The 25,023-nt window shown below is 41.1% G+C and overlaps 2 protein-coding genes across 3 annotated transcripts in view; one reads left to right on the top strand and one right to left on the bottom strand.

Moving 5' to 3' along the window:
• LOC105692314 overlaps nt 1-25,023 on the bottom strand; it is an 89,285-nt gene that overhangs the window by 46,589 nt on the left and 17,673 nt on the right. The window lies entirely within an intron of this gene.
• Nucleotides 16,752-19,875, top strand: LOC105692323 (teneurin-4-like). 2 transcript variants are annotated; one of them, XM_048652587.1, is made up of 8 exons: nt 16,752-16,885; nt 17,475-17,594; nt 17,678-17,796; nt 17,865-17,964; nt 18,033-18,790; nt 19,116-19,264; nt 19,397-19,546; nt 19,623-19,875. In XM_048652587.1, exons 3-8 carry the CDS (start codon nt 17,690-17,692, stop codon nt 19,772-19,774), a joined length of 1,416 nt encoding a protein of 471 aa, XP_048508544.1. In that variant the 5' UTR covers nt 16,752-16,885; nt 17,475-17,594; nt 17,678-17,689; the 3' UTR covers nt 19,775-19,875. The 2 variants fall into 2 exon arrangements, with proteins under 2 accessions (XP_048508544.1, XP_012266868.2); XM_012411445.3 differs by lacking the exon at nt 16,752-16,885 and having other exon boundaries at nt 16,904-17,594.

Raw genomic sequence — 25,023 nt, 5'->3', positions numbered from 1 at the left:
GTTTTTCGCGTTCATGTAGTACAGCCTGTAATTATTATCGCCGTGATATACGTGGAGAACTCGGGTACCGGGGTGGGTACTCGGTGGCCTACATCATTAGGTTACGTGGATATGAAAAGCTCCTCTTATTCAGCATATTTGATTTTTCTTCGACCGGCATTACGATTTTCAGAAAACTATTTTCAGATTTGAAAGGAAAAAAAAAGTTTTCGTCAGACCTCATTAGATCTATTTAGATTCAATCAGATGATTTCCGATCTAGCGATATCTGAATAGATATAGGGTCAACAACTTTTGAATGCCGGTGCAATCTAAAAGTATGTCAGATCCGATCGGTTCTCAATGTTGGTTGCCGAGTTTCGCATATCGGGATTTCCACAATACCGTAATTGGTTTGCTTTTTTTTTTTTCTACTTCACATTTTTTTTGTTTTTCTGAATTCAGTATATCTACTCGTAGGCGGTGCATCATTCTCAGTTTATTTCGATCCGAAGGATAAGAAGAAGTCACGGTGTTGGCTGTGAATTTTTTGAAAACGGTGCGCGACCGGCGACAACTTTCCATCAACTCTAACGCGAAAACAAATGCTCGCGGCGGTGAAACGGTGATAAGGGAATAAAAAAAACCCGAAAACAAAAAAAAAGAAATGAAGTGAAAGACGACCTACAGGGGTAACTATGTAGCTTCCTTGCAGCGCAAAGTCTCCGTGGAATATATGTGTGTATATACGATATACATACATGCATTATACATATATGTATAAAAAAAAAGGAAGAGCTTCAGAAAGAAGGGTGGTGGCAGTGGTAGGATGCGGCGTACCACTGTGGGTGGGTTTTTCCTCCTTCAGCGGCTGACACTTTTCCGCAGGAGAAAAGCATGCGGGCAAATAAGGTTAAGGAAGAGGGGTGAAAAGGGGGGGGGTAAGGGGGGGAGAATGGTGGAATTTTCCCTTGAAATATGCACGGAGCTTATGTTATACCTGGCGCCAGAGGATGGCAAGCGTGTAAGTATAATTTGGCTCCGCGAGAAATGAAGGAGAATTATTTCAGATGTATTGTAATATAACAACGGTGAGAATTGTGAAGTACAGGGATAGAAATGAAGAAAAAAAAAAAAGGGGAAATAAAACGGAGAAAAATCGACAGAGAATAGGAGGAATGGGAATTTGAGGAGAAAGAGATGTGCATTCTTATGAAAGTGAGAATCTTTGCTTTGTATAATATAATACGATACGTCGCAGTTGAGAAAAATGTAAAATCCACGAGGACTAGATGTATAAACTTGCGGCGGTAGGTGGGGAAACCGAGGGGGGAAAACCAGAGACACAAGAGATCCCCGGGCGAATCGTAAATCACGGGATGGAATTATTCAAATTTTCTAAAGGGGTGGTGCGGAGAGAACAGTACATCTACCTGTGTACGAAACACCGACTACGCTACGAAGCAAAGCAGCAATTTTCACTGTTGTGAAGATTTTTGTGAAAATACGACCGATCCTCCATTGATTTAGCGAACGTATATTTTTACCGAGCGGTGAGAAGAATTAGATAAATTAATAAAAAAAAAGTGAAACGATCATTTCGCAGTTTTGCAAGTTGGATGTAACGATAATACGACGTAGTCGATATGCAAATGCCGGCTGGGATAATTGTGCAGTCTGCAGGTTTCTCGCCGTTCAGATCCATCCGAAAGTTACGGGAGAGTAACTTTCAGTCGGAAACTAGACGCGACTACGCGGTGGCTCAAGAATGAAACGAATAATTTTCAAAATGCGAATCAAAGCTGAACTCAATGCACGCGTGATATCAAAAGTTTCCGTTCCCCGAAAACCAGAGGATTGAAGCTTTCATCTCGTTGATGAAATTTCGAAACACATCGCCGCGCGGTTGGAAATGGATTTCAAAAAATTTTTGACGATGAGAAAATCATTTGCTGTTTTCCATATTCGCTACATGATTGTGGTTTGAAATCGTAACTTGTTCAACGTTTTCGAGAAGGTAGACTTCTAATATTTCCAGACACACGACACGATTTCTAGAGACATTTTCGACAGGATCTGCGCTCAGTTTTTATTCGCCTTTCGACATTTTAGGTCACCTTGTATATACGGTATACGTCCGCGCAGAGGTAGAAGATGCAGGTATAGCCGAGCGGCCATAGGTAGGTGATGAATTCCAGTTCTTTTTTTCTGCGACGACGATAATTCGATTAGATTGCTTCGTAATTCGTAGCCACCTCATATACTCCCCATAGCCCACTTACACGCAATTACTAATCTTCTCAGAGCGGTTAATTAGCCATTTAACGAGGCGCTCAATAAATCGCTTAGATATAACCGCGAACTCCAAAGAAGTCGCCAATTCCAAAGTTTTTATTAACCCATATACTCATTCATCCGTTCTTTTCGATAATTTACTGTATTACATAACTATGTAGTTTCGACATGAGTCCCGTTTCTTTTATCTCCTTCGGATCCCCATAAATTCCGAATTCGAAATGGCCTCTGTTTTTTTTTATTTGGTTATTTTTTTTTTTTCATTTCCAACCAGTTTTCCATGTCCCACGATGCATTCTGATTCTCATTTCAACGGTGGTAACACGTACGTCGAAAGGACGTATCCTCGGGATAAAATATTTTTCTAGTTGCAGCGCATCGCTTTTATTTCGTAATCAGAGGAATATATACGTATCTACGTAGTACGTAAAATGAAGCTAAAGCTCCGAGCTTCCAGCTCAATTCCTCGTTCCCAGTTTTGCTAGGTAGCCTTCCGTAGCGGTGAATGAGAATCCAGAGGTATTGACTTCCATATCTCATCAGGGCTAAACTAGCTCCCATATTTCTTTCGTTCCTTTCATTTTTTCTCGTTTTTCTTCTTCTTCTTCTTCTTCTTCTTCATCATCTATATCTATGATATCTATTTTTTTTTTCTTTTTATTTCCCTATACAGCGTTATCGATTATTTTTCCTGCCAGTCCTGTGACTCATATATTTTTTCTATTTGTTTTATTTCCCTTTCAGCGATTTATCCTGGCCCCCTGTACCTCGCCAAATAATCTCCTTCGTTTCCGGCACAACGCGCCATTCAAATTCCAGAAGTTGTCCCATTACGGAGCTATTCTCTTCCAGTATAAAAGCTAGTTGGCGGAATGTCTTTTTTTTTCTCTTCATCGATTTCGAGTTTCGATAACAGCAAACAGGACGAAATCGTTTATTGGCGATATAGGCCGCCGATGATCGAAGGTTTTACAAGTTTTCAACTTTTTCGTATACCTAATTTATTTTTTTTTTTTACGCACATTTTCGGTCGCTCTTTTCGCTCCTTTCCATCCTATCCGGATCTCATCTCGTACTGACCATATCCCCCAACTCTCTTATACACGGAGGAACTTTTCATTCTCGAAAAGCGTAGCGAGATCTTGTTTCCCCACCGCTTTGGACGTCCCCGAAGGATACTTTGACCGAACTACTCCGGTGATCGCGGACAAGGGTTAACTGAATTGACCTCCTCGCCTCAATAATAGAATACGACCCGAAATCGAAAATATTGGATCCTTTTATTCCGACCTTCTCATCTTCTGATTACTCCTTACCTCATACGTAGATGTCCCCCTATCCCTTACATCTCACTTGATTACTTTCATCGTAGATATTCGTTAATGCATTATGAAAACGGCGAGGATAATTGAACTGCCTATCCTCGAATGGATATTCCAAGCTATTCTAAATAAAAAAAGAATTCAACGAATTGATTCAAATTTCAATGTTTTTACCTGAGCGAAATCGAAGAAAATATACAATTTTTTTTGCAAATTAGCTTTTTCTTCACCCTTCTCGTTCTCCTTGCAGTAGACTTCGCGTCTTATGCAATACGTATACTGCACAGTCGAACGGGCCAAAACGGTTTTTGGGTATTTTTCGATTGCTGATTTGTTCACCACCGTTACACGGTGTAGCTCAATTAGTGAGCGCGGTTAATACGTGGAGTTAAATTTACTAATCGTAAAACAATATCACCCCAGGTATGCGCAACGGGTGTTATGATGATTATTATTATTGTTATTATTATTACCATCGAACGTTAGAGAAACGTATACGTATACTAGACGAAGTATTGTGTGTGGAGAATGTAACCGGATATTCGAAATACGGTCCGATAAAGCAATTCTATAACGGCCGTGACGTTAGAAGAGACGTGCTTTTTAACTGCGGGATAAAGAGAAATAGAGAAATGAGTCCAGAGTAAAAAAAAAAAAGAAGATGAAAAGGAAAAAAGAATTTATACAGCCGAAGCTTTACAATGTCGTATGCTCTGTACAATACTATAGGATTCTGAAATAGGATTGACTAGAGATATACCTATATATGTAGGTAAGCACAGGTATAATTACTACGAGGCATACACGTACGTACGTTCGTTGATTGCGCGAACAAAGATATTCGAATGTCGCTTTGAAAATGGATTATTCATTTTCCCGTAAAGTACGGAAGCAATTACAACTATATTAGGTAATTTGCGTTACATTTATGTATTTCTATTGCCGAATTTTAAGGGATTCGAAGGTGTGGGACTGAAATAATGAAGGGGATGTTAAACGCCTACGTCTTATGTGACGCATCTTTACGTATTATACGAGGATGTCTCGGAGCTATATTCAGCACGCCGTCTGGATGAGATTAATGCGTCATTGTCGTCTTGAAATGGTTTTAGGTAGAAATTGGGCGATTCTAAGCGACGTTATATGGCCGGCAAGAGAATCGCTTTAGGGTACCAACGATCTGAACCCTTCGCTCCGAGAAGACAAGGGTTGACGGGGCTGGTGGTCTTGGCTAGGTGAAAACTTGAGTGAGGATTCGATTTTGAATTTCCACCATCTCCAACTAACGAGGGTAGGTACCGAGCCTGTTACTTTCACTCTCGATTCAACTCTTTCTCTCAAAATCAGCTGATTTTATGGCCGACGTTGAAATTTTTTAATTAGTTTTCTTTCTGGTTTCTTTTTTTTTTTCTCCACCCCCACGAAAATCACGATATTTATTAACGTTTGGTGAATTTTCGATCCAACGTCGAAAAAAGTCGTGCTCTACTCCGTTGTAAACTGTAAGGCGATGTTGAAATCACTTCAGACCACCAGATAACTCCTTGATTTTCGCGAATGACACTTTGACGTCGTTTTAGTATACCTATTTCGAGTGTATTGTATATGACAGGTATACGTATACCTATGTGGGTACAGGAGTCTGTTGAACATCCGAGTACGAAAATTTCACATACTGTAGGTATACGATGTATAAGTATTTACACAACTACGACGCTGCCCTTTGTGTGTCGCGACGCCCCGGCGTCCCGGCGGATATTTCGCGCGGTTCTGGCGGAAGTTATATTGCACGGAATGCTCCGCCTTCTATCCTTCTTCTTCTTCTTCTTCTTCTTTCTCTTATTTTTCTTCCTCTATTTCTGAAAGCTTTTCTTTTATCGTAGACAGCCACATGCTCATATTTATCTTTTCCCAACGATTTCCCTCAGGAATTTATATAATATATTCGCTAAAAGTATGTATGCAAGTTCTTCCCTTAGGCTGTTTATATGCTTAATCGACGCTGACGTTACCAAGGTGATGTTGGAAACGATGGATCAAGAATCGGAGGATCAACAGTAGGGTGGATTGAAAGAAAATTTTTTTTTTTATTCTCTTAGCATGGGGGCAGAATTTGTACCTATTGATAACTCGATCGATTGCATGGGTAGATGACTTTGGGTTTCAGATTTGGATTCCTGAGTTGATTATACGTGAGATTACTCTTGAAGAACCAAAAAAATATTCGATTTTTGAGCAAAAAATGAATCATTTGTTTAATTGGGTTTAATACGCTTTTCTTACGTATTTTGATCTCAGGAATCCAAATCTGGAAGAAAAATTGATCTATCTCTAAAATTGACCGAGTTATAGCTAATTTTCAGCTTTTTGGGGTCAAAAATAAAAAATTGATTTTTCAATCTATATTAATGTAATTTGAGCTCAGGAATCTGAATCCGGAAGAAAAATTGATCTATCTGCAAAAATGACCGAGTAATCCCCATTTTTTCGCATTTTTTACCATAAAAATGGAGATATCTCGAGGGGAAAAAATCGTAGCTCAATTTGGACAACGGATTCGTGTTCCTGAGGTCAAAATACATAAGATAAGTGTCATTTGATCAATTAAAAAAAATAAAAATTTTTGGCCAAAATTTGAGATTTTTCCAAGGGGTACCCCTTACGATTTTTTCAAATTTTGGCCAAAAATTTTTATTTTTAAAAATCGATCGTATGGCACTTTTCTTATGTATTTTGACCTCAGCAACACGAATCCGTTGTCCAAATTGAGCTACGATTTTTTCCCCTCGAGATATCTCCATTTTTATGGTAAAAAATGCGAAAAAATTGGGATAACTCGGTCATTTTTGCAGATAGATCAATTTTTCTTTCGGATTCGGATCCCTGAGCTCAAATTACATCAAGATAGACTAAAAGATCAATTTTTTATTTTTTACCCCAAAAAGCCGAAAATTGGCGATAACTCGGTCAATTTTAGAGATAGATCAATTTTTCTTTCAAATTCGGATTCCCGAGGTCAAAATACGTAAAAAAAGTGTAATACAATCAACTTTTGAATTACTTTATTTCGGGCTCAAAAATCGAATTTTTTTTGGTTCTTCAAGAGTAATCTCACATATAATCAGCTCAGAAATCCAAATCTGCAAGCCAAAATCATCTACTCATGCAATAGATCGAGTAATCATTAGATGGAAAAAATTTTATTGCAGGAAGTACCCCACTTGATTAATTATTTATTCAAAAAACGAGTGGGCTACCTCAAAATATCGAGTAAAAAATTTTTTCCATATTTGAAAAATTCTCTTTTTTCATGAGGTACAAATTCTGCCCCCATGCTAAGAAAATGAAAAAAAAAATTTTTCAACCCACCCTAATCAACAGCTGATCTGATCTATACGACCAAATAAAATCTATTCGCGGTTAGTCTTATAGAAAATCGATCCGGCCGAAAAACCTCAACGCGAAGTAAACGAACAAACGAACGAACGAACGATACGAACCAACGCCGCTTGGATAATCTTCTTCTTAATTGAATTTCTTACTAGAACTTTCTAATCCAGGTATAACAGCAGCTACTATGAACTGATACCGTGCGAGTTTCTCGGCAGGAAAACGGGATTGAAAACTATCTACGGTATCTATAGCACATATCCTGATCCTTAAGGAGAAAAAGAAGACGAAGAAGAAGAAGAAGAAGATGAGAAGAAGCTTACCGATGAAATTATCCGGATCTATTGAAACCGCCATCGCTGAATAGAGTAAAAGTTGAAAATAATATTTATTGATAGCTAAGATCAACAGCACGTTTAATCCGAATGAATTCTCGAAGTTACGTTTTCTAGCTGTGCTTACGAAGGGAAGAAGTGACGTCAGAATTAAATTTACGTGCAAAGTCGTAGTTCGACTGTACCAGTTTTATTACCGTAGATGTGTACAAGGGTACAGTTTGGTGTGTGGAAAACCGTCGGCTATACCGACAATGAAAGAGTAATGTAGAATATGTATTCCACGGGTTTACTCTATAGCGAAAACTTTTCTTCACTTTATTTCTCTGATGCTGCAGAGATGCTGCTGCCGCCGCCACCGCCGCCGCCGCCGCCACCGACGCCGCTGCAGCATCTCTAGCGATCTTCTGATGCGGTGGTGCAGCGGCGGGTCGTCTTCCATTTTTACGAGTAAGCTTGTGGAAACCTAGTTTTAAGTTGGATCACGCGAGAAAATACTTCGGAGTTTGCTGGTGGTACAAAACCAGCTGCAGTAGTGACGAAGATTCGCGAACTAACTATACTTATGCATGTACAGATGTATACGTATATATATACATATATGTACATACATATGTATGGCTATGGACGTATATCTCGTATGCTTCGCACGCGGTGGCGGACTGCTCGATCGGTTAGTCCAGAAGCGTCGCGACGCCGTTATATTATTATCATACCGATGGGGTTTCCATTCAACGACGTCATGAGTGTACAACGCCTTTTTATCGAATCGATGTAAAAATCTCAAAATTGCGGAAGTACAACTGCAGGATAAAATAAAGTTTTCATCATTTTTGGCCGGCGTTGTTCGGGGTGTAACGCGGTATAATTTTTTCATTTATGAGATTCAGATTCTTGCTTCCAAATTTGAATATCAGGCAGGAGGATATGAAGTCCGATCTCCGTTTGCCAAAAAGTCGCGTGTACATTTGAAAGTAACGGCACGACACCAAGACTCTACAATTGACAGTTGTGATCAGAGCGAAGCTTTCGTTTGAGCCTAATTTCAATGAAATCGATGGTCAGAGAGATGAGATTCGCTCGATTCGAAATCAAATATCTTCACCGTCGTCGTCGTCGTCTCCGGACGCTTAGCTCTATTCGTATATACGTGACGTAGAAGGCGACGATTATTCGAAGGTGCCGGTGGAACTTGGTGGGCTTTTTGAACAAGAAATACCAGATGTCATTCTCACGAGGTGATTCATCATCCCATGTTCAAAATGTTGTTTGATTTTTTTTTTTCCATCCCAATTCTCCAAATCAATTTCTAATTTCGGATTTTTCAAATCCTTTTGTCTCTGAAGAATTGAACTCCGAATCGTTGTTGCGTAATTCGAATGTCCGTAGCGTGTGAGGGGAAATTATTCGAAGCGGTGAGTTATTATTAGCGCGCTACTGGAGAATCTTTTTAATTACATAGAATTCCTTGAATTTTAACAACGCGGCGGGGGGGAGGGGGAGCAGAAATAAAAAGAATTGGGCCGCGAAGGGATAAGAGGAGTAAATTGGTGTTTGGGGGACGAATGAGCCGCCTTTCAACGTAAATTGGTGAGAATAAGAACCGGCGAGACACGCGCGCTCGGCTGCTGAATTAATATTGAATTCATCGCTCTTCCTCACTTCCGACGTTTATCAACCTCGTGATCTCCGCGTTTCAGATTCTTCCTCCGATATATTCTCGAAGATGGTTGAGTCAAAATAACCAAAGAGCGCGCAGATAATTATCGCTTTTCATCCACCCTTCTCGCTATATTTTCTTTACGATTATTATCAATTTGTCGTTCAATTTGTTCGATTATTAATTTTATGAACCAACCGCCATAGCGAACAAGAGTTTTACGTAAACTTTGCCCTCTCGTTTCGTAGTCGTCAAAGAACCTGCCTTGAATCGCCCGAGAGGAGCCGCGACATTCGATTACTCACTTTCAACGATCGTTGATGATTTAAACGGGTGACGGGCTCGCTCACCGTGACGGCCGATCATTTCACGATTTTGAAAATCACTATAAATAAATAGCGAATGGGAAAAACGATTGAATCGTCAGTTTGGTCGATGGGGTGTTTATCGGAAATCGATTCGAACGTATGGAATCAGGAAGTATAGATCGCCGGCTTGTTACCGACACGTGCAGGTGGTTTTTAAACGGAAATTCATCTCGACCGGAAATTGCGGTACCTCACACATTTTCATTCTTCTGTAACACGTTCGACACGTCCGAATAGATTTATGCTATTTTCCAAGGATACCCGTATCAGCTTAGTCGTAATTAATTTTTGAACGCGCAAGTCACACTCGAATTATTCCTACCTCTAGCATCCTCGAGCGTATCTATGTAATGTATATTACTGTATATCTCCGTATACAAGACTTCCTACGAAGTATTCCTTTCTTCTGCGCACCCACACTTTTCAGCCGTTTTTCTTTCGCCATTTTTTTTCATATAGCCTTTTTTCGCGAGCCCCTATCTCTTTTTCTTTTTTTTTTTTGTTCTTTCTCACCGCCAATCCGCTACCGTTTCCCTTTTCTTTGGTAGTTTTTCGTTTTTTTTTTTTTTATTCTATTTTATTTTTTTCTTATTTGCGTTTATTTCTACGAACGCGCTGTGGCTCGTTTTCCGTTAGCGTCAACCATCTCTATACACTATGACCTTTGTTTTTTATCTCAAGGGGTTGTCGCGAGGCAGAGAAATGAACAGGAGATGGAACGAATCCAGAGGATCGTCGAGAGTGAAGGAAAAAAAAGAGGAGAAAAGAACTCTTTAAATTTCCAACAGCGCAATATTTACTGTCTCGTAATTCAAATTAATTAACGTTCGGTTGGTTAAGCCGAGCGCCTGGCTCAACGGATACGCCATCGAACTCGGTGAGATTAAGTTTAAATGTAGGTTCAAAGTTCAGACCGCACGATCTACCGACTCAGCTAGCTACTGACCGATGACCGATTTTCAATTTAAGTTTACAAGGCGTTCCGGAAGGGAATTATTTTCGTTATATGTTTTCATTTTTCAACAGCCGAGAACTTCAATTCATTCGACGATGCACACCTGCAACTTACATACCGACATACATATAACGCTTCTGAAACTTGCGTCAGAAGAATCTTGTTGACGCGAAATTGCTAGAGCCGAAAATTGGTTCCGCTGCAGGACTCCCTGCGAAACTCGTAGAAGTTTCGAGTCACGGTATACGTGAAAACCGTCTGTAAAACTAAAGAAACCCCCATCTTTCTTTCCCACCCAAGTTTTTACCATGAGCGATTTCAACACCCTATCGAATATTTTAATTTCTCTTCCAACCGCGATCGATTCAAATTGTAACCCATTATTATATCCGTTTTCACGGATGAGAAAAAGGATCGCAAAGCCGATCTCGAAAATCCGTGAGAATGAATCCGATAATATTATAATTTCAATCGTTATAAATCGTCATCTCAAAAACGAATCTGATCATACAGGTACTAGGTGTAATTTTTTTTCATGTGATCTTTTTTACCTAGTTATATGTACGGCATCTTAACACATGTATATTGGAGTATATTAGATTAACATATTTCAAGAGCCCCCTCCAAAGATTAAATCGAAAAAAAAATTTTAGGGGTTGCTCAAGACTTTGAAAATTTCCAAAATCGTCAAAAATTGATTTTTTTCCGAGGTGATCTATGTAGGGGGCTCTCAGAACATGTTAAACTGATATACTTCCATGGGAGACGCAAAGAAAAAAAAAATCGTCGTTTTTTTGCGCCACCCTAATGTATATTCATGTGCAGATACCTGTTGGCTGTTCGGCCGACAGTTTAAAAAAGAATTAGATATGTTTTTTTTGTCATTTTTCTTTTTTCTTTCGTTCTACCAAGTTCCTTCAACCTTTCCTCAGCGAATCCGCAGGGTGAAACACTTTTTAAAGTCACAACGACCCCGCGCTCCTTCAGATTCCATTCAACCCTTATTTAGAGGTCTACGATGGCTGCGGGGTCGCGAAACTCGGAACAAACAAAGCGGCGTACGAAGGCGCGTTGGGTGAATGTGAATCGTATGACAATTATCGTTCATAATAGAATGGAACAAAAAAAAAAAACAAGTCGTCACAAAAAATGGAAAAATGAATTGTTTAATGAAGAAATTTGATTTTGTTTACGCAGTTCTGGGACAGTGTGATAATTATTTTAATCGCACTCCACAATTGAAGCACTTTGAGAAACTATTTTCTTTTTCCTTCTGTGTTTCTTTGACTCCTTTCGTTTTTTAACAACGGCACCGCGGAAGCCCGGCGTCCGGCAAATTTCTCGAGTACGATGGTAACATGTGGGAAAGTTTCGTGTTCCGTCGATTCGTATAAAATATGTTTTTCTTTTTCTTTTTTTTTGGTTTTATTTGCTATTTTTTCTATCAATTTTTCATGAGTATCGTCAGGTGTCTAACATGGTCAGTTTGGCGTCGCGGAGCGCACTGAGAGTACAACAGCCCCGCCCGCGACGCGACGCCCGGCGTCGCCAGAATCATCCCCAACGGTTGCCACGAGCAACCCAGGCGACGCACGCGTCCCAGGGAAAACTCCTCATTCCGCATCTGTGGATACGATATACACGTCGTGTCGCACACCACGCGATATATCCTAGTTATACCTACGTACGTATACATCTATGCTAAAATATATAACCAAACGCCGAACGTATTTATACACAACGATGAATATTCGGACATTGCGGCTGTCACGAGCACGTTTCGCATAACCAACACACGTTATACGTATATACATATACGTGTGTACGGTTATTTATGTTGCATCGCTACCCTCCCCTAATGTACGGGGCAAGGATACTTGTTGTTCCGCGGAGGTTGACTGGGTACTAACCCTGGAAGGTAGTTTCGTCACCGCGTAATGTCCGCAAGGTATTCAACCGGTTCAAGGCAAGTAAATTACCGAAGGGTGGTCGAACGACCCGGGAATATAATGAAACAAGGTCACCGTTCTCCCTGGAAAACTTATCATGGAAATTAAGCAAACCGGTTCTTCGATCTGGAGCGGAAATTGTTTCCACTTAGTTTTTTTGCCCCTCTGATTTCCTTGTACAACGTGAAATGAAAGAGATTAATAACTGGTCATTGAGATGTAGATTTTCCCGAAGGAAACGGAGGAACGATGCAGCGCTCCTGAGGGGCAAAGACCAAAGAGGGGTGGGGGGCAAGGGAGGGGGGGTGTAATACCTGCAGTGGCCACTGACAACAAGATGAGTAGGCTTTGTCGGTCTCGTGTTTTGATGCATGACCTGCCACAACCAAATTGATTCGAGGCATCGTTGCGTACACGTATCATGTATTGCGTAGGTGTGTTCGTACGTACGTAGGTAGGTAGGACACGTAGCTATGCCGTACGCGTATCGTGCGGCCAACTAGAATTTGCTCTTCAACGATTCAATCCAATCTCCGCTGATGGTGCACTGCTATCAACATATCTAACGTACGTGTCTCGTGACAATCGTGTCCACATGTTCTCCGCGTCCATCCTACTCGTACGATATTCACGGGTCACCGATATGGGAAATGATGTGTCCTGACGTTTGTTTATGACATCATTTCGACCAGAATCGTTATTTTCATTCGAACGTCGAGTGCCGGTCCGTTGCGTAAATTCGGTTCTCGAAATAACGGAACTTTGTCAACGGATTACAGAAATACTTCGTCGTTCCATCTGCACCCTTACAACTTTCAGGTGATGTGGAATTTTTATGAAAAAATAAAAAGATGGCGAGAAAAACGCATTCGGTAGCTATTTAGTTCGGGGAGAGGTGGAGCAAAAAGGCGAATAGTGGAAAGAGAAGGAAAAATGGGGATCGCCTCGTTGAAAATATAAAATAAGTTTTCGTCTCGGTGTCGGTGTCGGTGTCGGTGTCGGCGAGGGGAAAAGTACTTTATACGCGAGCTTTGTTTTTGGTAACGTGTACGCAGCTATACAGAGGGGAATTATTTGACGACAGTTAAACTTCTGATACGTTTACGTTTTCGGAAAGCCCATTCAAAGTTGCGTTAAAACCGAGCTTTCTCAACGCGACAGTTTTGAACGAACGCCCCGCGTCACGTCGAATCTCGTAAAATTGTTAACTCCAAACTTTGAAGGTGTACAGCCGTGCGTGTGTACACTTCGTCGTTACAATGCAAATCCCTAACTACTCAAGAGTAGCGACTTGTTTTATTACGTTTAATTACCTCCGTGGATTTCGGTGATTGCTGTTGAAAATGGTATACGGAATTCGCCGATAATGGATATAACAATTCATCGTTACGAACCGGCGAATAAGATGACCGCGAGTAATTATTGTTCTTCAAGTTTTGGAAATTCAGGGTAAAAATTTGGGAAGTCTGAGCCTTTCGTAGAAGGTAATATTTAAAAAAAAAGCAGTCACCCTTTTTTCCCTGAATCCGGAACGCCTACAGATGTTAGATGCCGTAGTTGTGCGGAGCTAGACTTTCCTCCATCACGCAGACTGCTGCAGAGGCAGCCACCCATCTCCACAAAGAGCCCTCAACAATCTCGAATCTATTGTCAGGCGAGGAGAGGCTATAACGCTGCCGGTGAAACATAGAACCATACGGAGTTTCAGCGTGCCTGTATCTATACCTGCACACGTATAGGTATACATGCATACATGAACCGCGGGAAAAGCTAGCCTCAAGTTGTGGACTGTACATTATACCTACTACTATTTGTCAAACCACATATACGACGAAATGAAGCTGACAATGAATGGCGAAATCCATGCTCGCGTACAAGGTGCTTTCCCAAGTTATGCTTTTTTAACAGTCTTCCTTACGCATCTTCGAATACGAATGGTCACTAATTCGTTCTTTTCTGTACTCCGATTTATAAAATACTATTCCATCCTTGCAAAATCGGACACTAGTTTCTTCCTCTTCTTCCATCTTTCGACCGAAGTGAATCTGGAATCATTATTGCCACTGGGTGGTCTTTTCAGGCAGCTTATCAAACTCCGTTGGGAGGGTGGAGCATTTTCCGCGTTTCGTACCAGCACCGTTTTTTTTTTTTTTTTGACGGGGGTGTCAAGTACTTCGGGGCGTTCGAACGACGGCTATTGTTACATTCTCCAACGAGACTTGAATTTCTCAAGGACTAGAAAGCGGCAACTACGAATCGCGAACGCTTCGGAAAATGGTCTTCGAATTGCTCAGAACGTAATACGTACTGATCGGATCGTTTACGAATCGATAAGGATGTCTATTTGTTGTTAAGATAGTCAACGACACGCTATTTACTTGATTTCCATATTCTACTACAGATTAACCCGATGAAACTCCGATTGACTTCAATATTTCCGATTTTAATATTCCTCACAGCGAACGACGAACAACTCCACAAAGTCCCCACACCGAAAGGTACGTGGCTTCCGATATCTCTGCTCGCAACGAAGGCCTAGAAAAGTCAAAGAACGACAAATATCTCCGTGCACCGTCCAGGTGCTCGGAAATCGGTGAAACACAAATATACCCGCCAACCGTTATGCGCTGCATCTGAATCTCTCAACGGATACTGCGGCTAGCCCATAATATGTGCGGATGCATATCTGGCTATGAAATGGACGATAACGACGAGAGCGTTCTCATTTGCGACGAGCCATGTGTTAAATGGAAAATGTATCGTTACAGATGGCTGGGCTCGTATCGCGGTCTCCCAGAAGTCGTAAGACAACGTTTTTAAAATCCGAACCAAAGTGCAGTCAGTAGCGTCTGTCCAGAAATTCACACCTGCAACGGCGTCCACCCCATGAATCCGTGGTAGAATTTTAATCGTACTACCACCGGCACTAAAATCTGTACATTCGGGAGATGTTTAGGAGCGGATACGTACACGTGTGATAACGGCTATCGCACGAAATACAACTGTGTACCGATATGCGATTGAAATTGTGGACATTATGGGGTACGTGTCGCTCCGAATCTCCGCGAATGCGATGACGGATATACGTCGAACTAATGGATTCGGTATGGAAAAATGTAACAGACTGTAACGATACCTGCCGATGTGATATTTGATCAACGCCCTACTGACGCACCTGCGGTTCCGCGTATCGGTACAACGAAACCATCGGTGATTGCGAACCGTTTTGCACCGGATCATGTGTCGACGGGTTTTGCGCGAGTCCAGGAAATTGTAGATGTCCAAATGGCCGTGCAAGGTCCGACGATGATCCGGACACCCGTAATCCTCCATGCTTTTGCGATTTCGCTACGACGATTTTGTCAAGGACAAAGTCGGTAGTGCTTATCCATATGCGAACTTGAATGCATCAACGGCGTTCGTTCGATCGAAGGATGTTCTTGCGATTGACCGGCGAAGAACCTACTCTGTGCGACATTATCGAATCTGTTGACAAAAGCGTTTCCGTTACACCAAGGTGATTGAGACGGCAGAGTCGACATTCCCGAAAATTTCCATCGACGCTTCTTTTTTTCAACTCACACCTTTGGTGCGGGAGCTATAAATGTTGTTTGTCTCAACTGACCAACTCTTATTGTTGGAACGATGTAAATACGTAATCGCAACTTTATCGCTGACTTGCGGTTCACAATTCGAACAACGTACGCCGAGCAAATTAAATTTCAAAACAGATGTGAGACCGTCATGGGTTAGAATAAAGTGCAGATAACATAATCGCAATGAATCTATTCCGTAGTGGTCGTCATTTTTCCAACAGGGTTCGGAATTGATTCAAAAATCGAGAGTCATTCGTGTCGTCGGAATAATATTCGTGAATATCATTCGATGCTCTTTTGGATATTCGATTCAATAGCTGAGGACGCTAACGAGAAAATAAATATCCCTTGTTAATCGCTCATTATCTCTTTTGCTCCACTTCGTCTTTCACCTTCTCTCAGCAAGTTGGTGCGATTTCACGAGGTATATTCAAATCCGTATAAGAGCGTCGCATGAAACAGTGGAAAAGGGAGAAATAACATATAAAGGGAGTCTTTCTTTTTGACGACGGTATTCACCCGATGGAAATTTCAACCGTTGAAAAATACATTTTGCAAGCTCGTAAAGCCTGCCAGTTCGCTGAATTTAATTCAAACTACGTTACATATTTCCCGTCACTCGATCGAAATTCAAAATGTAACCATCTCGGCGCTTATTGTTAGTGGTTTATTTAACCATATGAATGTTTTTGTTTTTCATACTTTATCACACGTGCGTCAAAGTATGTTACCTCTTTTGCTTCATTTATCAAACATAGGCTATAGCCTATTTCTGTCACTGAAATACTTAATAACTGATTCCAATGTGGTTTGGTTAATTAGCCAATAATTATATTCGATATCTTAGAAAACATCCGGTATAATATTCGATATCTACGGGAGTGAAATAACGCTGTGCAATACAGGACTAACATCAGCCAATAGCAACGGAGTAGTTGGTGCGCGAAGCCCCCACGGTGAAATTAATGTTCAGTTGAGCAACAATCAAGCGCGGAAGAAGCTAGATTTGAAGTTTTTTTATCTACTATTTTCACAAGTAGGTATAAATAAAGCACAGTATGATTTTGAAGTGCGGAGTAGTCGGTCGCATGCGAGGTGTTTTTAGAGTTGTTTTCTTCAATTTTCATCAATCACTTCGGAATGAATAGTTCCTTCTCTATTTCTTTCCATCTTCCGACTCGGGTGACGTTACTTTGTACGCCGTAACATCGGACACTTGTTATTTTCTTTTTTCTTTAATCTTTCGACCGAAGTGAATCTGAAATCATTATTGCCACTAGGTAGTCTTTTCAGGCAGCTTATCAAACTCCGTTCAAAGGGTAGAACGGTTCGCGTATACTTTCCGCGTTTCGTACCGGCAGCGTTCTTTTGAACGGGTGTGTCAAGTACTTCGGGGCGTTCGAACAACGGCTATTGTTACATTTTCCAACGAGACTTGAAATTCTCAAGGGCCAGAAAGCGGCCACTACGAATCGCGAACGCTTCGGAAAATGGTCTTGGAATTTCTCAGAAAGTATTATGTGCAGAGATCGGATTGTTCCCGAATCGATTAGGATATCTGTTAATATTTGTTGTCAGGATAGTCAACGACACGCTAATTACATGATTTCCATATATTCTACTAGATTAGCCCGATGAAACTCCAATTGAAACTGTATAATATTGTCGAGAAGGTCGAAATGACTTACGGTTGACGAGTCGCCACTTGAACGGACGTATCATCCACCGCTGGTGGACCAGATAAGGTTGTATAAGCTGCCTAGAGTTGTCGAGGGTGTGCTTACCGTTCTGCATTTAGAAGGGACTCGTGAAATTGTTAATTTCGTAGGACGGGGGCAGGATGAGGTTTCGAGTTGTTTCACGGTTTCTGATATTCTTTGTCATCGTATCACCGGTACTTCCATCGCCCGAGGGTTGGGTATCTCCGAAATGTACCTTGCGGATACGGTAATTACGCTTCGTTTCATTACGTTCGATTTTTAAAGTAACGCTTTCAATTTCAATATTTCTCGCAGCGAACAACGAACCCGACAAGTTCCCTACACCGAGAGCTACCAGGAACATTTATGGGGTAACGCTTATCGCATGCAGTGGCGCACGAAATACAGAACCGAGGTAAACGTAACAGCCGTGTCCGAATACATTCGCGTACGAGTGTATAACGTGTCGGTATTCTGTTCCAGAACTATACGGTTGTTAGCGACGAAATAGTTTGCTGCAAGGGATACGACACCGTCGACGAATTTTGCAAACCTCATTGCACGTCGACCTGCGAAAACGGTCACTGCGCGAAGCCGTTTACCTGCGAATGCAACCCCGGTTTTCATCCGTTGCCACACGACTCCGAGAAGTGCGTACCGATATGTCGAGAGCCGTGCGTCAATGGAAAGTGCGTTGCCGATTCGAAATGTCATCGCGGTGTCTGTTCGGCGGCGAATTATTGCGAGTGCGACGATGGATACGAAAAAAATGAGCACGACGTGTGCGTTCCAGTTTGCAACAAAAATTGCGAAAACGGAGAATGTATCACGGTGGAGACTTGCGATTGCGTCGCCGGTTATGAAAAGAACAGTGATAACTTGCAATGTCTCCCCATATGCAGCAAAACGTGCGAAAACGGGGTCTGCGTGGCTCCCGATATCTGTGCTTGTTACGAAGGCTGGAAATTGGCAAAAGACAATCACATCTGCGAACCTTTGTGCAATAACTGCGGGAACGGCACCTGCATTTCGCCCGGAAACTGCCTTTGCTACGAAGGTTTCGTCAAGGACAAAGTCGACGGTGGAACGTGCCTACCCGTGTGCGAACAGGAGTGCGTCAACGGCGTTTGTTCGATCGGAGGATGTTCCTGCGATATCGGATGGAGTGGAGAATCCTGCGAAGAAGCTACTCTGTGCGACATTATCGAACCTGTTGACAGAAGCGTTCCCGTTACACCAAGGTGATTGAGACGACAGAGTCGACATTCCCGAAAATTTCCATCGACGCTTCTTCTCTTCATTTTACACCTCTGGTGCGGGAGTTATAAATGTTGTTTGTCTCAACTGACCAACTCTTATTGTTGAAACGATGTAAATACGTAATCGCCACTTTATCGCTGACTTGCGGTTTGCAATCTGAACATTAACGCACACCGAGAAAATTAAATTTTAGAACAGATATCAAGCGGCCGTTGATTCTGATAACGATATTCAGGTTCCTTCCACTTAAAGGATCTATTCCACGGAGTCATGAAATTAATCACTTTTTTCAAACTCTATCAACAGGTTACCGGAAGTGGCGAACGCACCTGACGGTCAACAGATCGTATGGAAAGGGCCTACGTGTCACCTGGACTGCATAAAAGTACTGGACACTCTGAAAATCAAATTTACGCAGAGTAGCAAATTCTTCAATCAACATTTCGTCCCTATTGGTGAGCAAAGTGTCCAACAGGAATTCTCCATTCACTGCGACGAAATATGAGACTTTTGAACATCTACTGGCGAACTATTTTTTTTCATAAACACTGTAACTGCTTCTTCAAAATATTCTGTTTCCAATCCAGAATCTTCTTGCAACGGTGCTTCGACCGGATTGATATTTCCAAAAAAATATGTCGTTCCTGCGGGAGCGCTAATTGGACTTGCAACGGGTACTTCAGCGATCGCAGCTATTATCATGCGAAAAAGACGAATGCTGAAAAGCAAACTGGAAAGTAAGTGCGGTTAATTCATAACTGATCTTCATTTCCACACGTGGCTTGAACTCACAATCATTCAAAATTCACGTAGTTTCAGCTCGATCATCGCAGTGCGGTTCCGCCGATGACTACAACGAGCAGACCGACAAAAATTTTATTAGAATGAAGTACAGATTACACAATCGTGACGAATCTTTTCCGTACGGGTCTTCATTTTTCCCGCATGGTTCGGAAATAATTTGAAAATCGACAGTGATTCGTCTTTTTGTGATAATATTCGCCAATTTCATGCACTCTTCTCAGTCACATTCAATTAAATACCTGTAAGGACACTAACGACAAAATAGTTATTTCTCGTTAATCGCTCATTACCTTCGGTTACCTCATCCCTCTTCGTCTTTCACCATCTCTGGACGTGGCGTGGGTCCGATACAGCACGCTGAAATTCACCTGATGGATATTTCAACTGTTGAAAAATGTATTTGCGAGCCAACAAAACCTGTCAGCCGACCGAACGCATTTAAACATCCGTGTGTTCGAAATTCAAAATATGCGTCACAAAAAAAAAAGAACAAATAATTTCTCCTCCATGCTAGTTACACATTCTTCTTTTCGCCTTCTGTCTTTTTGTCCTCCCCCTCCCCTTGTCACAAGCTTTTCGATCTATCGCGCTATTTTTTATATCCTCACAGGGTGTCGAATAAAATGATGAGAGTAGTAGGAATCATGAAAAAGTCTTTTTTTTTTACGGTAGGATTTACTCGATGGAAATTTCAACCCCCATGAAATACATTTTGAAGGCTTGGTGAAACCCGCCGGTCTGCCGAATGACGCTTAATATACATATTTGCCGTTATTCGAAATTCAAAATACTTTGAAAAAGAAAAAAAAAAAAAGAAGGAAATAAAAACATACAACCGATGCCATTGCTCGGTTTTTCAAGGGTGAAAAATTTTTCCACCGATCTTCATCATACCCGGAAAAGTACAATATCCCGCCGATGTATGCGGACGATTCTCTGGCAGGAATATTTGATAAGCATATGCGAAATGTCGAGAGCGGTGCCACCTCTGCATGTACGCCATACATATCCGGGTCGCGTTGTTCAACTTTAAATAATAAAAAGTAAGAGTCAATTCAGCGAAGTGGCAGTGCCAGGATCCGACTACTGGGCCTCGGAACAACAGCCATCAACCCTTGGAAACGACGCCTCGGGTCCAGATGCTGTGCGCACTTTTTTTTCCTCAACGACACCCCGATGTATAATAACCCCGTACGAAACATGTCGCGTCGTTTTTAACGCCATTCACAAACTGCGCCGGAGGTCATGGTCTGAGATATTCAACCTCAGATCTCAGCTCCGTGTTATAACGGAAAACTAAAGTAGTTACATCTGGGACAAAGGGGGAGAAAAAAAAGATCGGACGCATCGATGTCACGTGTACTTAAATCTCAACGGGGGCGTATCATCGAGGTAAACAGGAGTGCAATTAACTCGGAAAATTCGACTGGCGTGTACAATCCGGGCCCTCGAATCTCTTCATTAACCGGTGCACCCTCGTAAACAGCGATTGTTCTATGGAATCAAACCTAAAACATGTACCGGAGTTGCATAGCGATGGCCGACTCGGTGGACCGGTACGGATGACCTCACATTCATTCATCCGTCATTAGTCATCCGCGGTTATCGCAAATTCGAACAACGCGGCAGTTAGTAGAGCAAACAAAAGTCACCGTGCGTTTGATTTCTCCGTTATCGATTTCATCCCTAAGTCATCGATAAAATGTCAGTGTGAAAGAAAAGAAGATTCGCCAAACTAAAAAACATGAACATTGGTGTGAATGGAAAAAAACATATATATCACCTATAGTTACGACTATAGGAATTAAAACATACGGAGTTGCTGAGAATCATCAAATTTCGAACGAAACCTGTGTAAATAACAGGCGTGCAAATATTCCCACGTGTATTTAAGCGAAATTTGAAATTTCATCAATTCTACAGGCATAAAAAAAAAAGAATCGTCGTTAACAGGAATAATATTTTGATCTCTGGTTATTTTTTGGAAAAACATTTTCCCACTAAAAACAAAAATTTCGACTCTATCCGCACGAGTCGTTGGAACTAGTCGATTAATTACCGACAGCGTGTCATCCGTATTTTCTGCATCGAATTTTGAAAATGAAAATGCAGGAAGAACGTGCGAAAATGAGTGGATTTTCTTGCCGGGATTACGGTGCAGTTGGAGTGATAAAATTCCCTCTCGTACAAATTAGATATCAGAATACCCGGGGAGCGTCTCCAGTTTGATAAAGCAGCTCACATACGGTAGACTTAATTAGCAGAGGTTGCGGTTCAAGCTTACTCCGATTCGCGTCTGGCATTGGTGTGGTTTTCAGTCCGGAACGAACCGTACAGGTATACGATATACCTGTGTATTACGATATACACAAATGTATGCAGTATCCATATGATGTGTGAGAGAACGACTACTACTACACCCGTCCCACCCCGTCCCGGAGCGTAATAACATACAAGGAAACGACGCTCACGATTCTCATCCTGTACGTTACTGTCCTTTGGTACCGGCGACAAGAGCCTCCTCCTCATCTCCGGTATCTGGTTTCTACCTAATAATATCGGAGTTGAGTTTAGAGGTAATATGTGTATTCGCATACCGACGCGCACGTGGATACACGTCCTATGTATTCCGGGATCTAGTTGAGTTCGTAAGGTCGAACAATGCTCCGATCGTACGACCTCGACAACCTTATCCCGTATACGAATATATATATATACACACCTTCGGTTTCACCCGGGAGATGTTTAACCCAACAACCCTCGTATATCAACTAGTTTTACGATGCTATATATAGATGTGTGTATCGCATAATATATGTATATATACATGTATGTATATGTATTTGGTACATAGGTTAGATCAGTGTCAAGATTCACGAGAAATTAGGTACTACCCTTTATTCTATTACCCTAATCGATTACATTGTCCGCAAATTAAATTATTGCGGTGAATTATCCGTCTTATCATTATTATTCTTGTTACGCTGTTATCGTACCTTATTTATTTTATCTCCGCCAATTCACCTGGGAGTGTTGTACGTATACACGTATGTACATATAACACATAGGTATACTTAGTATATATAATTATTTCAGCAACTCCTGGGACCGGTGTAGCTGTTAACATGTAACCCATGTTCTGTGTTCATATATACGTATGTACGTAAGTACATACTTATATGTACGACATGTATATCATATCCACAGATATGACAACGCGTACGGCGATGTTCGCTAAACTACATTTGTATACGTATGTATTTATTGCGTACATACATACAGTACGTATAAGTATTCATAGACTGCGGAGCAGAATACTCACGTACGGGGTGGTGTTAAACAACACGTAGATTTTGACGAATTGATGAAAAGTGAACGTATCAATAGTAATAACGATGAAGTGGTTTTCATCTTGTGAAAACCAGAGGAATCAATATGCTTTCGAATTTTGAAAATTCCAAAAAAAATTCTATGTTTCCTCGAGGAACATGCCGATTTTTAAGATATTCGAAATGTGAATGCGAATCAGGCTTCGTCAGTCTGATCGTGTTAATTTTCTCAAAGGATGAAACCAAATTGAGATATTTTCCAAGTTCCGATCCGATTTTTGTAGGCGGTTCAGAGTGAACCGTGTTGTTCCGTTCACCCTGTGTATGCGATGCTGCGAAACATTTCGAGTGGGTAATTTTGTGTAGTGAAATTGAGAGCTTCGAGGCTCTTAGCGTTGCCGTGTATATGTTCGTTCTTTGACGGGTCGATCAGAGGAGAGGAGAAATTGTGCGAAATTGTTTCCTAATTAGTCGTCAAATTTACCATTTCCCTGATCTTCAAATAATTGACATAATGCCGCTACACCAGATTGAACGACAAATCTGCTCCTCCGTTCGTTTCGATTTTGAGTTATATTTGACGAAGGTTTTTTTCTGTTCTTTTTTTTTTTCACAATCATTGCAAATGCGAGTTAGGTAAAGCAACGAATTTTATTCGCGGGGACTGATAAAAAAAAAACAATGATCGGGGGCTTCTTTCTTTTTAAATAAACAGAAATGCCGCTAACAACCTCGAATAACGATTCGGAGGGACGCGATAGCTCTCCAACTAATTCTACCGGCGAAATTGCTGCTCTCAGATATTTTTCAGATCCTATAGAAGCCGTTGAAATTCCACCACCGATAAACCTATAGGTATACACTTTATCGCAGTCTGCAGCTGAAATAAATAAGTTATCCCATTCGATAATTCGATCCTCAGGGATTCTATCCACGTCTATAACGTTTCTCTATTTTAACAGCTATAAGTGTACCGCGCAAATTGTTCTTGAAACCCAATCGAGTCCTCAATTTTTCAACGGTACAAGGTCGGTTTTTTTTTTTTCTCTCCCAGATTGGAATGAAAAAAACGGGAGAAAAACGATAGAAATATAAAAAATGGAACACCTAAATCAACAGCTAATCTTGACGAAGAATTTTTTTTTTTTCGTTTGGGGTCGCTACTTTTGTTTTCAGTTATTTTTTCACCCGGTTTATCTCGATTATTCTATTCTTGGGTTTTGCTGCTTTGTGCCGGAAATTCACTATACTGGTTTAGTTACGTCACTATCAGGAGCTGCCGCTCGCGATAACGAGGGAATTCCGTGCTCGGTATCGCGCAGAGACATTCTTCAGCTTTCCTAAGTTAATCAAACGCCTCGCGTGCATTTTCGTATTATTGCTTCTTTCACGTATAGTATATACCCTTTTGAACTCCGGTGAAAATAGACGTGAAAATCCCACGGGGTGGCTGTAATAAACCGAAAAGGTGTGTAGACGGAAAGAATTTCTTCTTTTTTTGTTTTTTCTCTCTTCTCTACACGTTTGTTCTATTGTCGCTTTTCTCACCGTGTCTATGAAGAGTTCGCGGAGCTTTATTTCGGAGAAGACTTTATTTCTTCGCTATTTCATTCTCATAAATACCCCAATTTCTTGGCACACTTTACCCGCGAGATGTTAGACTTTAGTTTTTCTCTTTGTTTCATTTTTTGAGGAAATTCAAGGGTTTGTTTTGTGCATCGTTCGTACGATTCTCCACAAGGTAATTATTAGCGCAATAGGTCGGAAAAACGATCCATCCGGGTGGATTATACGAATTATGTGATCGATGATGGATCTCCAAGTTTTATTGTTGGTTAGAAAGATTCCTTTCATCTCCAATACATGTATGGTAATCGCGATGATGCTATTGAATATTGTGTGCACATTTACCCCGTATAATTTTTTCCGTTGGTTACTTTTATTCTGTGATCAGTTTTTTTTTTTTTTTACCAGAAGCTTAAAAATAAAGATAAACTTCGTCTCGAGTCATTATTATTTTTTTTTTTTCAAGGTAAACACACCCCATTATACTTGAGGATTATTTATATTATTCCGACAAT

Source organism: Athalia rosae, chromosome 1, assembly GCF_917208135.1.
Source record: "Athalia rosae chromosome 1, iyAthRosa1.1, whole genome shotgun sequence".
NCBI lineage: Eukaryota > Metazoa > Arthropoda > Insecta > Hymenoptera > Athaliidae > Athalia > Athalia rosae.
The sequence above is the reverse complement of the archived record's forward strand: the minus strand, read 5'-3'. Positions and strand labels throughout refer to the sequence as shown.